Source organism: Patagioenas fasciata, chromosome 15 (assembly GCF_037038585.1).
Source record: "Patagioenas fasciata isolate bPatFas1 chromosome 15, bPatFas1.hap1, whole genome shotgun sequence".
Lineage (NCBI taxonomy): Eukaryota > Metazoa > Chordata > Aves > Columbiformes > Columbidae > Patagioenas > Patagioenas fasciata.
Window position 1 is genome coordinate 1,344,438 of NC_092534.1, and position 12,519 is coordinate 1,356,956.

General features: G+C 41.8%; 1 protein-coding gene across 7 annotated transcripts in view; it reads left to right on the forward strand.

Annotated features, from left to right (window-relative positions):
• The window catches only part of MRTFB (myocardin related transcription factor B), a 78,088-nt gene that overhangs the window by 60,191 nt on the left and 5,378 nt on the right, over nt 1-12,519 (forward strand). For 6 of the 7 annotated variants that reach the window (XM_065850936.2, XM_065850932.2, XM_071815275.1 and 3 more), the window contains 6 exons: nt 336-489; nt 2,147-3,172; nt 4,574-4,729; nt 7,549-7,707; nt 7,981-8,118; nt 10,618-10,678. In XM_065850936.2, coding sequence (XP_065707008.2) covers nt 336-489; nt 2,147-3,172; nt 4,574-4,729; nt 7,549-7,707; nt 7,981-8,118; nt 10,618-10,678 — 1,694 coding nt within the window. The remainder of the gene's footprint in view (nt 1-335; nt 490-2,146; nt 3,173-4,573; nt 4,730-7,548; nt 7,708-7,980; nt 8,119-10,617; nt 10,679-12,519) is intronic. The other variant, XM_065850937.2, reaches the window with a different exon arrangement.

Consider the following 12,519-nt stretch of genomic DNA (forward strand, 5'->3'; position numbering starts at 1 on the left):
AACACATAACTAGTTGCCCTAGCTGACGGTTCATTTGTGTGAGCGCGTTCTGTGGTCCATAGTATCCTTCGGGGGTACCATGACAGTAATAAAAACTATGAACCATAAACTAGTACTGAAAGGAACACAAAATATCAATATACTACTCTCCGTTTTCTTCTATGTGTTGTTTTACTAAAAATATTTAGCAGTAATGTCTCATGTAAATATGTATTTAAAAAAAAAAATCGTTCATTAGTTTGATAGACATGAGCTTCAGAATCACAGCTGCTTGACTGAAAACACAATGCATTTAACACTGACGTTATCGTCCCCCTTTTTCTTCTCCCTTGAAGGCCCCTGAATGACAAACAGGGTAGCAACGGGAACACGCCGCTGAACGCTCTGAACAACAGTTCGCCGGCATCCGCGGCCAGCTCGCCGCGGCAGAACAGCACCGTGCCCAGCCGCAAACCCGGGCCTCTGCCTTCCAGCTTGGATGACCTGAAGGTAAAAACTGAGAGGGATTTGGCCCTTCCTGTGCATCACCGTAGGCAACTTGCAAACCGCTGCTAGAGCTCAACGCATTATCTGAAAATGAACATGACGTTTCATAGAAGCTTCGTGTAGGTACAAATAACCGTTTTAACTGTAAGCTGAAGGCGTTGCATAGTGCTTGGTTCGTTCAACAAGGCATAACAAAACCGAATGGGAAGAAGCGGTGGGGTTGGATTCAGAGCCTCCCGCCGTGTGCCGGAGCTGAGGGAGCAGAGGCAGCTCTGCTGTGTGGGGCATTCAGTGCTCCCTTCCTTGAGCAGGGGGTGGGAGTCAGTATTGTTTTAGGCTTGAAGGGATTAAAAAAGAGGTTTCAGAAGATCAGATTCTCAAGACATTAATGTATTGTCATCAGTTAAAGCAAATCTTTTAATATGAAACAAGTGTATAAAATGCAATTCAAGCAACAGTGTTTGAAATAAGCTTTTCAAACTTAAATTATTAACTTTCAAAGATATTTAAGTTAATATCTGAATTGTGCTTTGCAGTGATTAAAGCTGTCCACTTACCCATTTCTGCATAATTTATTCCTGCTAACATGGCAGCCAGACTTGCAGGCCTGGTGGTGGTGGTTTTAACACTGAATCATCTAAACCAGTTCTGACTGAGAATTCAGAAATGCGCTGTGGAAAATCAGAAAAACTTGAATGCCCTCTGCAGCAAGTGTAGAGGATCCCAGAGTGGGCAAAACGGCTGATCATCATTGCTAGGTAGACAGCTATTTAACATAAAGCTGCTGTGGTTCTCAGAGATACTACACAAATGGATTGTTGTGTCTTTTCATCATTTCCAGATCATGAAGACCTAGGGTTTAAAATTCTAGGCTGGCAATGTACAGAAATATCACCAAGTTCACTACCTTTAATTGTTGCAGAGGTGGTTCTAACATAGGTAGAGCCCACACACTCCACAGTTAGATGCGGTATATGTGTATCATAAACAGAAGCCATTCATTGTGACTCTTCTTTTTAATTGCTATTTTGAAGCACAGAATTATTTACACTCAGTACATTTGTACTTGGTCTGTAAGCTTATTGGAAAATTGCGAACATTTTTCTATCAGAAATGAGATTAATGTTGCCTGCTTATACTTTTTATGTTTGTAAAAGAAACCCAGATGGCACACAGCTGAGACTGTTCGGTTGCTAACTAGAGAGAGCCTTTTGTGTTTGATAAGCTTGTTAAATCACCCAACTGACCTGATAACATTTCTGAAAAATAGACCGATCTGCCTTGAAGGTGGAACAAAGGAGCTCAGTGTGCTAGCGTTCCGTGCTTTTATCTGCACTGCCGTCATCAACAGGAGTTTCTAGCCCAGAACAAGAGCTGTACATTCGTTTTACCATTTTGAAAATTTATGGAAAAAGTCAGCGTAACTTTGCTACTTTTCATTGTACAACTGAACACTGCTAAGGTTTTGGCCAGTTAAACAGTGGCAGTAAGTAGCAGGTCATGGGAATGCACTCACAAGTAATGCGTGCTCTCAGAACACAGAGCTGTACCAACTAGCAAATATGCTGAAAAGTAATTTTTCTTACTAGGATGTAATAAGGTAAAATGTATAGAAATAAGTTTTAATATGTTTTTACTATCATGCTTTATCGTATTTCAGGTAGCAGAGCTTAAAATGGAGTTGAAATTGCGGGGATTACCAGTGTCTGGAACAAAAACAGATCTTATTGAGCGTCTGAAGCCCTATCAAGATCTGAATAACAATGGCGTTACTACTAGTAGCTCTGTGACGGTAACCACCTCCACTGGGGCCACGGGTAACACTGGGGAAGTGACTGTGGCATTTCCTGTTGCAACACTAAATAAACCAGCGGCTAACACGATATCCAGCTTTCCTCCAGAAAAAACACCTACTGGACCTGGCGGCAAAGTGGTGAACACTGAAAACATCAGCTCACCTTTGCCTATATCTCCCTCTCCTTCAGAACAATCTAGTCTAAGCACAGATGACACTAGTATGGCAGATACCTTCACAGAAATGATGACCATGATGTCACCATCCCAGTTCTTAAGTACTTCGCCACTAAGAGCAAATACAAGTGATGATAATCAGAATCGCACCAGTGGAAGCATCTCAGCCATGGAGTTTGATGTAGCAGAAAAGGACCGCAAGCTTCAAGAAAAAGAAAAGCAGATTGAAGAGCTCAAAAGGAAACTGGAACAAGAGCAAAAGCTTGTGGAAGTACTGAAAATGCAACTTGAGGTTGAAAAACGGGGACAACAGCAACAGTCTCAGACTTGTGGTAACTCAGCTGCTGTGGAACAGAAACAATTCAGTGCTGCTGTCAAAGATGAAAATGCTCTGACTGACTGCTCTAGTACAAGTCAATCTGTACCTGTAGCTAGTCATTCTTTAGGACAATCTGTATATACCAGTGGCCAGAATCCAGTTGCCAAAAAGGCAGTTGTTATCAAGCAGGAGATACCTGTGGCCAAAGCCGAACCTCAGAATGCCATTTCTCAGTTTTATGTTAGTCCACAGAGGCAGCCACAAACTGCAGTTGTTGCCCAACCTCAAGCTTTATTAACGACCCAAGGAACTGCACAGCTGCTCCTCCCGCTGTCGATCCAGGGACCCAATTCTACCACTGCAGTGCAGCTGCCAGTTGGAAATATAAAATTGCAGGTAGGGGTGTTTCTGTTTTTCATCATGTAAACTGCATGGCACTATTTGCATAATTTAGTATAAATAGGTAAATGTGCTGCTTGTAAGACTAACTTAAAAAATGAGGCTTCACTTGTTTCTGCCCTAGGGAAGACAGTAGAAACACTGAAGAGCCAGTCTCTTTATAACTGCTTCTAATACTTGCTTGCTTTGTGGTTTTTGTTCCCAGATAACTCTTTCCTGAAAAGTAATTGTCTTACCATCTACTGCCTCCATGCACAGTCGGTTTTGATTTATATCCGCATATACCACCATTTTGTTAACTCCAAATTGTAATAGAGAGCTAGACGCCCACTACTTTATTTTGAGGTATACCTGTTTGCAAAATGGGTGTTTCAGCTTCCTTGTGTGGTGATGGCTCCTTATGTTTAAAAACATGAATGGTAGGTTGTAGAACTCCAGTGGAGTTACAAAAAGAAACCACGGTTACACAAATATTATTTCTAGGGTGATTACAGGTAACACCACAGCGAATAAATACAGCATAAACCAAGATGGGTTATAAATGAAGAGGTATAGAGTAGTCTGACCAAGCTGAAACAGTTTACCCTGTTGGTCTAAGGCAGAATTACACCTGTACTTCCCAGTGGCATTACTGGGCCACAGCTGGGTGAAATCCCTGCCAGCCGCATGGTTATTGTGCCAGCACAGCATTCTCTCAGCTCCAGCGTTTGCATGGCTGTTGCGGCACGTTGTGGGCCCAGGCTTTGGTGCTAGCATGTGGGCCATCACATTCTGCAATACTTAATGAGGGCTGTAAAATTTTGATGGGGATGGGCCCCAGAGCCCACAGTGCAAGAGCTATTCCTGGTAACTGCCCACCCAGACAGATCTTTGTCTAAATTGTTCTGACATTCTGCCTAGAATTCTGTGATGACCTTAAGCAGCTTGTTCTTGTATTTCACTGATGCTGCAGCAGGTTTTCCTAACTGCCAGCTCAAATTGTCTTTCCTGAGGTCAGACGTGCTTCTTGCCTTTCAGTGGCCATTAAAAACTGCTAGGATCTCCTAAAAAACAACCTTTTCCTTGCATCATCAGTTTTGTCTTTCTGGTTACTCAAGCACAGTTCTTATAGTCCTCTCTTACTGGTTGTGCTCTATCTCTTCTTACTTTCATTGCTCTCCACTGGATCCTCTCCAGTTTGTCTGTCTTAAACTCTCTTGGCAAAATACACACCACCCTTTAGCTGGGAACTCACCAGTACCAAACAGAGTAAACGCTTTGTCCCCTGTACACAGCTCACACTCATCCGTCCCAGAACACGTGCTGTTGGCATTCTGCATAATCTATGCAATAGATTTTTACATGATGTGATTTACTGTGAGATACAAATAACGCAAATATTTTATCTTCATCCTTTAGGCTCAATCACAAGCTGGAATACAGACCCCGTCACAAATACCTGCTCCTATTTCTTCCTCTGGCCTGGTCCAGACAGCAGCTCAGATGCATACTCCACAATCACAACAAAATACCGTCACGCAGCACACACTCGGTCAGACCCAACAAATGAGAAAGGTTTGTGGATAGCAATAAGCATTAAGATAAAGAGTTGTGTAATCTAACTCTAGGCAGTGCTTTTAGAGTCTTCTATGTGTCATCTGCATTGTATATAAAGGATCCAGTCACCTAACACCTCTGTACCATGTTTTTCTGTGTGCTACAATGGGCTGTAGCGCCTTCACTTTTTCCAAAGTTTTAGTTTGTGCAGGACTTTTTTTCGGTTGCAAATAAATACGTAAGGCTAAAGACTTTTTATCTTAACAGTATTCCTATGGCACCGCTCTATGTTCTTCCTCATGCTTGGCACAGTTGGTATACCAGGTACTCCAGTCAGTTTGTTATTTGTCACTGGCTCAAAATCCTGCAGGCAGTTGTTAAGAGAATGCTTTACCTATGGCTTCAGAGGTTTATTATCTATAGGAGTTCCTTGTAATTTTCATACTTGCCCTGTCGATTTCATCCTTCCTTACACAGAGAGCTGATGGACTGTACTGAGGATAGCAGTTCCAGGCAGTAGGAACGACACCGTGCCTACAATACATCCCTTCCTGAGGAATGGGGGGAATGCTTCAGAGAGAGATCCTTCCCTGCCTACCCAAAACGATCCACTCTGAAATTTCCCCTTCCAAAACAGATGTTCATCAGCACTGGGCGCACAGCTGTGAGTGCCGGTGGTCGTACGGTAACTGGTATCAGCCATGGGCACTGGTCATCACAAAGGGAAAGGCTTTCTCCTCGGCGGAGCCTCTTCCAGGCTGAGCTCTGTTATTAGCAACCCAGAGACCCGTTTTGGACCTTCATTGCTTCCTTACCAGTGCTATCGACTCTAATGCTCCTAACACTTAGGAGAACAAGGCTTTTCAGCCTGCCCAAAGAAAAGGATAATTCAGAAACAACTGACATTTCAAGATGAAGACAGTAATTTTTACCATATGTTATATAATTTACAAAATATCTCAGCCTTCAAGGTTTATATTTCAGTTTACAAAAGTGCATCATAAAAGCCACATTCTGACGCAGTTTGGGGCTTCTACCTGTGAAGTGTCCTCCGATCTAATAAGAATTTATCTCATGAGATATATGATTACGCCATTCTCTAGGCAGCTGGCTAGTAAAGGGGAACACAACCCAGTGAGCATCATCACGCTTCAGGATGCTTGTTCAGTCTGTTTGATTTCATGGACAATGAGGTTATCCTACAGAAGTCACAACTGACTCACCCCAAAAGCAGATTTCATTCAGGTTCTCTGGGATTCAGTGAGGGCCTAATCTTACCTTGTTTACTCGACAGGTCCCATATAGAATTTTTCCAGTCATCCTGAAGCACGTACTCGTGGCAGAGACGAGCAGTTTGCTTCCTGTGCTGTCTACAAGTTCCTTGAAGTGATTACAGGAGATACCAGTTGTGCGCTCTGGTGTTTCCCCCTGTTCAGCCCAGTTGTCTTGGAGCCCACAGGGTTCCCAGCAGATGTGCGGCTGCATCCAGCTGTCCTGGAGTGAACAGCCGGCCTGCCCTTGCTGTTCTGCTCACACCTACTGCCCTCTGTCACATAGCAAACCACTGGCTTTTACACCAGAATGTAAAATACTTGATGTGATACAATAGATCAGGACAGTCTTCATGCCTTCAGCATTACATCTACCTGTCTGCTGTTTGCCTTTCATGAGGCTTGGATATTTCAGCGGGCAGATTGAAGTAATGAACTTTGAGTAACACTACTAATTAATTTAACACTTTTTTAGTGAAGTTTGCCTTCCTAATAGCGATCACCTCCATAAAGAGTTCTTTTCCAGAACTGGTGTCTCTTGACTCTATCGAGACCTCCTCAAGCAGCTCAGATGTTTTATGCAAACCAGCTGATTATTCTATTTATTTTCTCCTACGCGTCTGAAGTGTCTCTTCACATCCTTGGTACCACATGGCACTTGTTCCTCAGTTCACTCAGTAGTAAGGAAACATCTCCACAGGCATTCACCTCAGTGGTAAACAGCTGGGAAGCACAACAGTTTTCCAACAGGACCCGGGTGGCTTCCAAAAGCTGTGTTAAACCCTTGCACAGCAGACTTGATTTGGTATTCAGACTGTGCTCCACAAAGCTTACCCTGGATTTATCTCCATCCTGATCTAAGATCTGTCACACCCTTATCAGAAAGGTATTGGGAGTGATACTGAATTATGCATTCAGACATTCATAGCTCCTCCTGCTCTCCCTTTAACCTCAAAATACGAGAAGTAGGATAGTGCTTGGAATCATGTGCAGTGAGCGTGTGGATGATCAGTTGAAGAAATCACAAGTTTAAATAACCATAACCAAGTTTACATTTGATACTCGAGTTCATCAGTTATATCTTTTGCCTCTCTCTCCATTAGTACTCATAAATACCTTTAGAGAAAATAATTTAGAATTATACGGCACAAACCAAACCATTCTTAGTATACAACACGTGTGGATATATACACTAGTTTGTATCAGGCCAGAAATAAGCTCATTTTATTGCCTGTCCACTAGGTGGGGAGATCATGCACATCTATTAAACTTCCATACACTTTTGAATGTGTTTGGCAAAAACATGTGCTCACTGCAAAATGGCAGGAAAGTATTTTCAGTTATGAGTGAAGAATGAAAGCATGTCACAGCACAAAGGTTCTTTTAAAGAGGAATTGTTATAAATTATTACACTGGAGGGAAAAATCAGTACAAATAACATTCCCTTAATCGGTATTCTAAGCAAGCAAGTATTAAAAAAGAAAAGTCTTGATTAACGTCATTTACCCAATGTTATTAATTAAAAAAACCACCATAACCTAAGGCTGATATGTTAATCCTTTACAGGTTTTTCCACCTACCACATCAAATACAGTATTTTCCTATCAGACTGCACCAGTGACAACACCTTCACAATCTTTTCTTAATAAAGCATCAAACTCTAACATTCACACTGCTGGTAATCAGGTTCCCTCTGTGCAGAACGGACCTGCTGCTCCTAATAAGGTAAGATTAGTTCACCAATGTTCCATAAAGTTCAGTTCTATATTACTGTGCATACTGCAGTTCACTCAAGGAGGAGGAATGTTTTGTAGATTTTAATAACGCTTACATGTATGTATGTGCAAGAAAGAGAAATAAACTATTATTTTGTCCCTCCAATTACCTATTGCACTGTTATTTGTATATATGTAGATTGGTGTGACAAAATAGCATAATCCCTAGCACTTGAATTCACTAAAGCGTATTGTTTAGGTATTATTTTGTTATTTCACGCAGCCTGGCTCCCCATCTCAAGCCCAGCCTTATGTTGTTCAACAACCCCTCTTCAACAACACAGTATCCAAGGCAAAAGATCCTCCTCGTTATGAAGAGGCCATAAAACAGACCCGGAATATTCAGACACCGCAATGTGAGGTAATCATTCGCTCCTGTTTAGTCTATTAAAAATGGGTTTTTTCTTTAAAATTATCCAAGCCATTACTTATTTTAGTTTTTTGTTTGGTGTTAACATTTTTCTAATGTACCCTGTTAATATTTTCATAACTGTGTTTAACTACTGGACTCCTGTTTCACAATTCTTTTTATTAAAGCAACTGACATGTCAATAAGTTTTACAGTATCCAGTTGGCCATATGTATAATTGGGATAATGCTGCTATTGCTACTTAACTACAACTAGCCTTCAACTGACTTGTTTCAAACATGTATGACAGCCAAATTTCAGACTTAAAAGATAGAAACTATATCCATATTTTCCAAAGTGAGTAAACTTGAGGAGAATGTGTATTTATACACTTACGCAAACATATATGTATGTATATATTAATATATATACATACATGAGCATGGGTGCTTGCTTTAAAAGAGACTGTATTTAGTGAGCTTAGTAAATAATCTTACAGAGTGCTTTGTCAGTTTACCATAATACCCCTCACGTTGGAGGCAGGTTGCACACAAAACTAATGAGCATACCTAACCTCGTGTGTTTCACAACTATCCCAAAAAATGAATAGATAAAACCTTGTAGCAACTTAGTACTGGTAGGTGGTTTTGTGTTGCAGACACTGGGGCAGAAGTGTGGGGACATAATGCCATTTCGTGTTGTTGGCGTGTGAGACGTCCCCCCGTGAAGCACACAGCCCACCTCACGACACTCCAGCACTACCCGTTAGCAAAGTGCTTCCCCACCAGCCTCTTCCCAGGAGACACATCTGATGACAAACTGCTTCCCATCTCCTGAGTATAACCAGTGCTTTAAAATGCTGGGTTTGTTTGGAGACTGTCTTAAAAGTCTCCACTTTTCCTAGACCATTTTTGAAAGAATGGGTTTCACAAAATCACAGAATCCCAGAGTGTCAGAGATGGGAAGGGACCTGGAAAGCTCATCCAGTGCAATCCCCCCATGGAGCAGGAACACCCAGCTGAGGTTCCACAGGAAGGTGTCCAGGCGGGTTTGAATGTCTGCACAGAAGGAGACTCCACAACCTCCCTGGGCAGCCTGGGCCAGGCTCTGACACCCTCACCGGGAACAAGTTTCTTATCATAGTTCAGTTGAACCTCCTCTGTTCCAGTTTGTACCCATTACCCCTTGTCTTACCATTGGTTGTCACCCAGAAGAGCCTGGCTCCATCCTCCTGACACTCCCCCTTTCCATATTGATCCCCATGAATGAGTTCCCCCTCAGTCTCCTCTTCTCCAGCTCCAGAGCCCCAGCTCCCTCAGCCTTTCCTCACACGGCAGATGCTCCACTCCCTTCAGCATCTTGGTGGCTGCGCTGGGCTCTCTCCAGCAGTTCCCTGTCCTTCTGGAACTGAGGGGCCACAATTGGACACAATATTCCAGTAGAGTAGAGGGGCAGGAGAACCTCTCTGACCTACTGACCACCCCCTTCTAACCCACCCCAGGTACCATTGGCCTTCCTGGCCACAAGGGCCCAGTGCTGGCTCATGCTCACCCTGCTGTCCCCAGGACCCCCAGGTCCCTTTCCCCTACACTGCTCTCTAATAGCTCATTCCCCAACTCACACTGGAACCTGGGGTTGTTCCTGCCCAGATTCAAGACTCTACACTTGCCCTTGTTCTATTTCATTAAATGTTTCCCTGCCCAGCTCTCCAGCCTGTCCAGGTCTCTGGATGGCAGCACAGCTTCCAGTGTCAGCCACTCCTCCCAGCTTGGTGTCACCAGCAAACTTGCTGACAGTCACTCTATTCCCTCGTCCAAATCACTGATGAATATATTGAATAATACCGGCCCCAGCACTGACCCCTGAGGCACTGCACTGGATCCAGGCCTCAACTGGACTCTGCCCCATTGACCACGACTCTCTGGCTTCTTCCCCTCAGCCAGTTTGTGGGGGTTCTGTTACCTTTTGCTTAAGGTTCGGGTATTTTAGAGATGGCTGTTAAAAACAAAGAAAGAGCTGATGAAAGCTTCGCCTCTTTAAAAAGGAAAACATGAATCTACATCTGGAGAAAAGCAAACAAACAAACACCACAACAACTAACAACATGCATCTTACATGGTGGCCATTTCCAGGATGTTGCTGAGAAAAAGCAGTTTAGGGTGCACCCAAAAAGTCCTGCAATTATTCCAGATACTTAACCTGGTACAAAACAGGGTTCATCATTCTCCTCCTTATCCCTGGTTTTCTGCACCTCACTTGCAGGTTCCCTTCATAAAATCTTTGTCTTCCTTTTCAGATTTTTTCCCTATTCCCTTGTACTGAAACTGTCCACAGGGATTACAAGTGTCTCTCCAAACTATTTCTCTGTTTTCTAGATTGACTGTTTCATATGAAGAATTTTAGGCTTGATCATAGGTTAGTACTTATGTACTATTGAGAGAAGCTAGGATCAATCAGCTTAGGAAAATAATACTACAAGAAAAAGAATAACCCTTGTCTCATGCACTACAGGTTTCCAGTGCCCACAGTCAGCAGATGGATGATCTTTTTGATATTCTCATCAAGAGTGGAGGTAAGCTAATTGACATCTGTGTGATGGAGAGATTAAAACCTGATAATAAAAACTCAGTGCTATAATCAAAGAAATAAAAGGAAAGAATTCTTCCAAGGTAGAAGCTATCCAGCTTGGATGGAACCAGTATTTCTGAAATAATTATCTATTAAAGAAAACGTTTAGCAAAACACACACAGTCAACCTGCTGTGGAACTTTTCTGCTTGTAAAATAGAGCTTTGCAATAGTCCCCACAGCATTCAAACGATTGAAATAACACCTTGGGTTAGCACAAACTGTTCTAAACCAAAATTGGAGAAGTTGAGCAAGTCCATATAATGTAAACTGAAAAAAATAGAATAAGGTAAGAGTTAAAGCATGTTGATACTAAAATTTCATTAAAGATAGCCGTGTCTTATCAACTCTAAACATCAAAGATACATTACTGGAAAAAGTAAGTATGAACTACATAGAGTCAGTAATGAATAACAACTTTCTATGTCAGTTAAAACAAGGGAGCCAGCAGAAAGGAACTGAAATAACTGATGTAATATACAAAGTAGTTTTGCAGTAAAAGGTGGCCACTTTCGGGCATAATTAGGCTCTGTAGACTAAGAAGCCATTACAATACTGGGGAGTGTTCTGGTGCCGAGTAATTCCATTGACTTAATGCTTTGTACTACTGTCACCTAAGGATCTTGAGAGCCATGAGTGCCAGGACAGAAGTGACTGATCGTAGAAGATTTTAGCCGTATTCTCAACATCAGAGTATTTTCTCTTTTTCAAAGCAAATTGCAAAGTCAGCTGAAGAAAATGGAGTAGACAGTGACAGACTGAGCTAGGTGACCTGTGCAGTAGACAACTCAAGCTAAACTGAAAAAGCTTTCAGTGTTTTTATTAAAATATTGCATGGGTAGTTCAAAGAAGTTCTATGACACCTCTGGAATGGAGGATTTAGGAAACAGTGCTTGCTTACATATTTGCTTCGAGTGTTATGTTACCAAACCTGTTTGATCTTAAAGGTAACAACTGCTCCAGATTTGCAAAGTTGCCATGAAAAAACAAACCTCTCCTGATCAGTTTTATGACAAATGAAGTAAAGCATTCAGGCCTGTTGCACTTACATAAGCAAGTTCTACACTGGAAAATGCTTAGTTTATTAATGTACTTCAAGAGAGTGAGAGAGTCCATTTAGTAATGCTTTGCTTTTACTAAGCAGTCATTTAAAGAGACGTTCTTACAGGTTTTAAGGATGTGGTTTTTGCTCGGGAAACTGGTGCAAAATATATTGTCAGGTACATTTTTGCTGGCAGAAGCAGCATCTGTGCTAGAGGATTTATTTGCATATTCTTGTCTGGCTAATCTTGGGTTTGGATTACATTTACAGATAGGAATTCACTGGAACTTACCTTGCTGTATTTCCTTCTATTGTTACTGCCACTATCTTACGTGGAACTTCTTGACAGAAGAGTAGTTCTAAATTCTAGACTCAGGAATAAGATTCTAAGATAAGGAATTAGATTCTAATTCATCAAGGTGGACACAGTACTAAACAGGCACTGAACTGAAAATTGGCTCAGGTACTCTGTTCTAAATGAGGAAATGTGTTGGTTCCATAATTATTCTAATTAGTCAGAAGAACTATGAACCCAAAGGAGGTAAGGCTAACATCTAGAAAATTGTTCCTTTTTTAATCAATATAAATATTCTAATTGGCTGAAGTATTACTGAAAGCAGAACTCTGGAACTTGATATAAAATACTTTGCTGTTTCATAGAGTACCTAACATAGTCTGATATCTATACTGTTTGTATTATCTGAACAACAAAATGACTCGTACTCCATTGAGTTCACTGTGGCT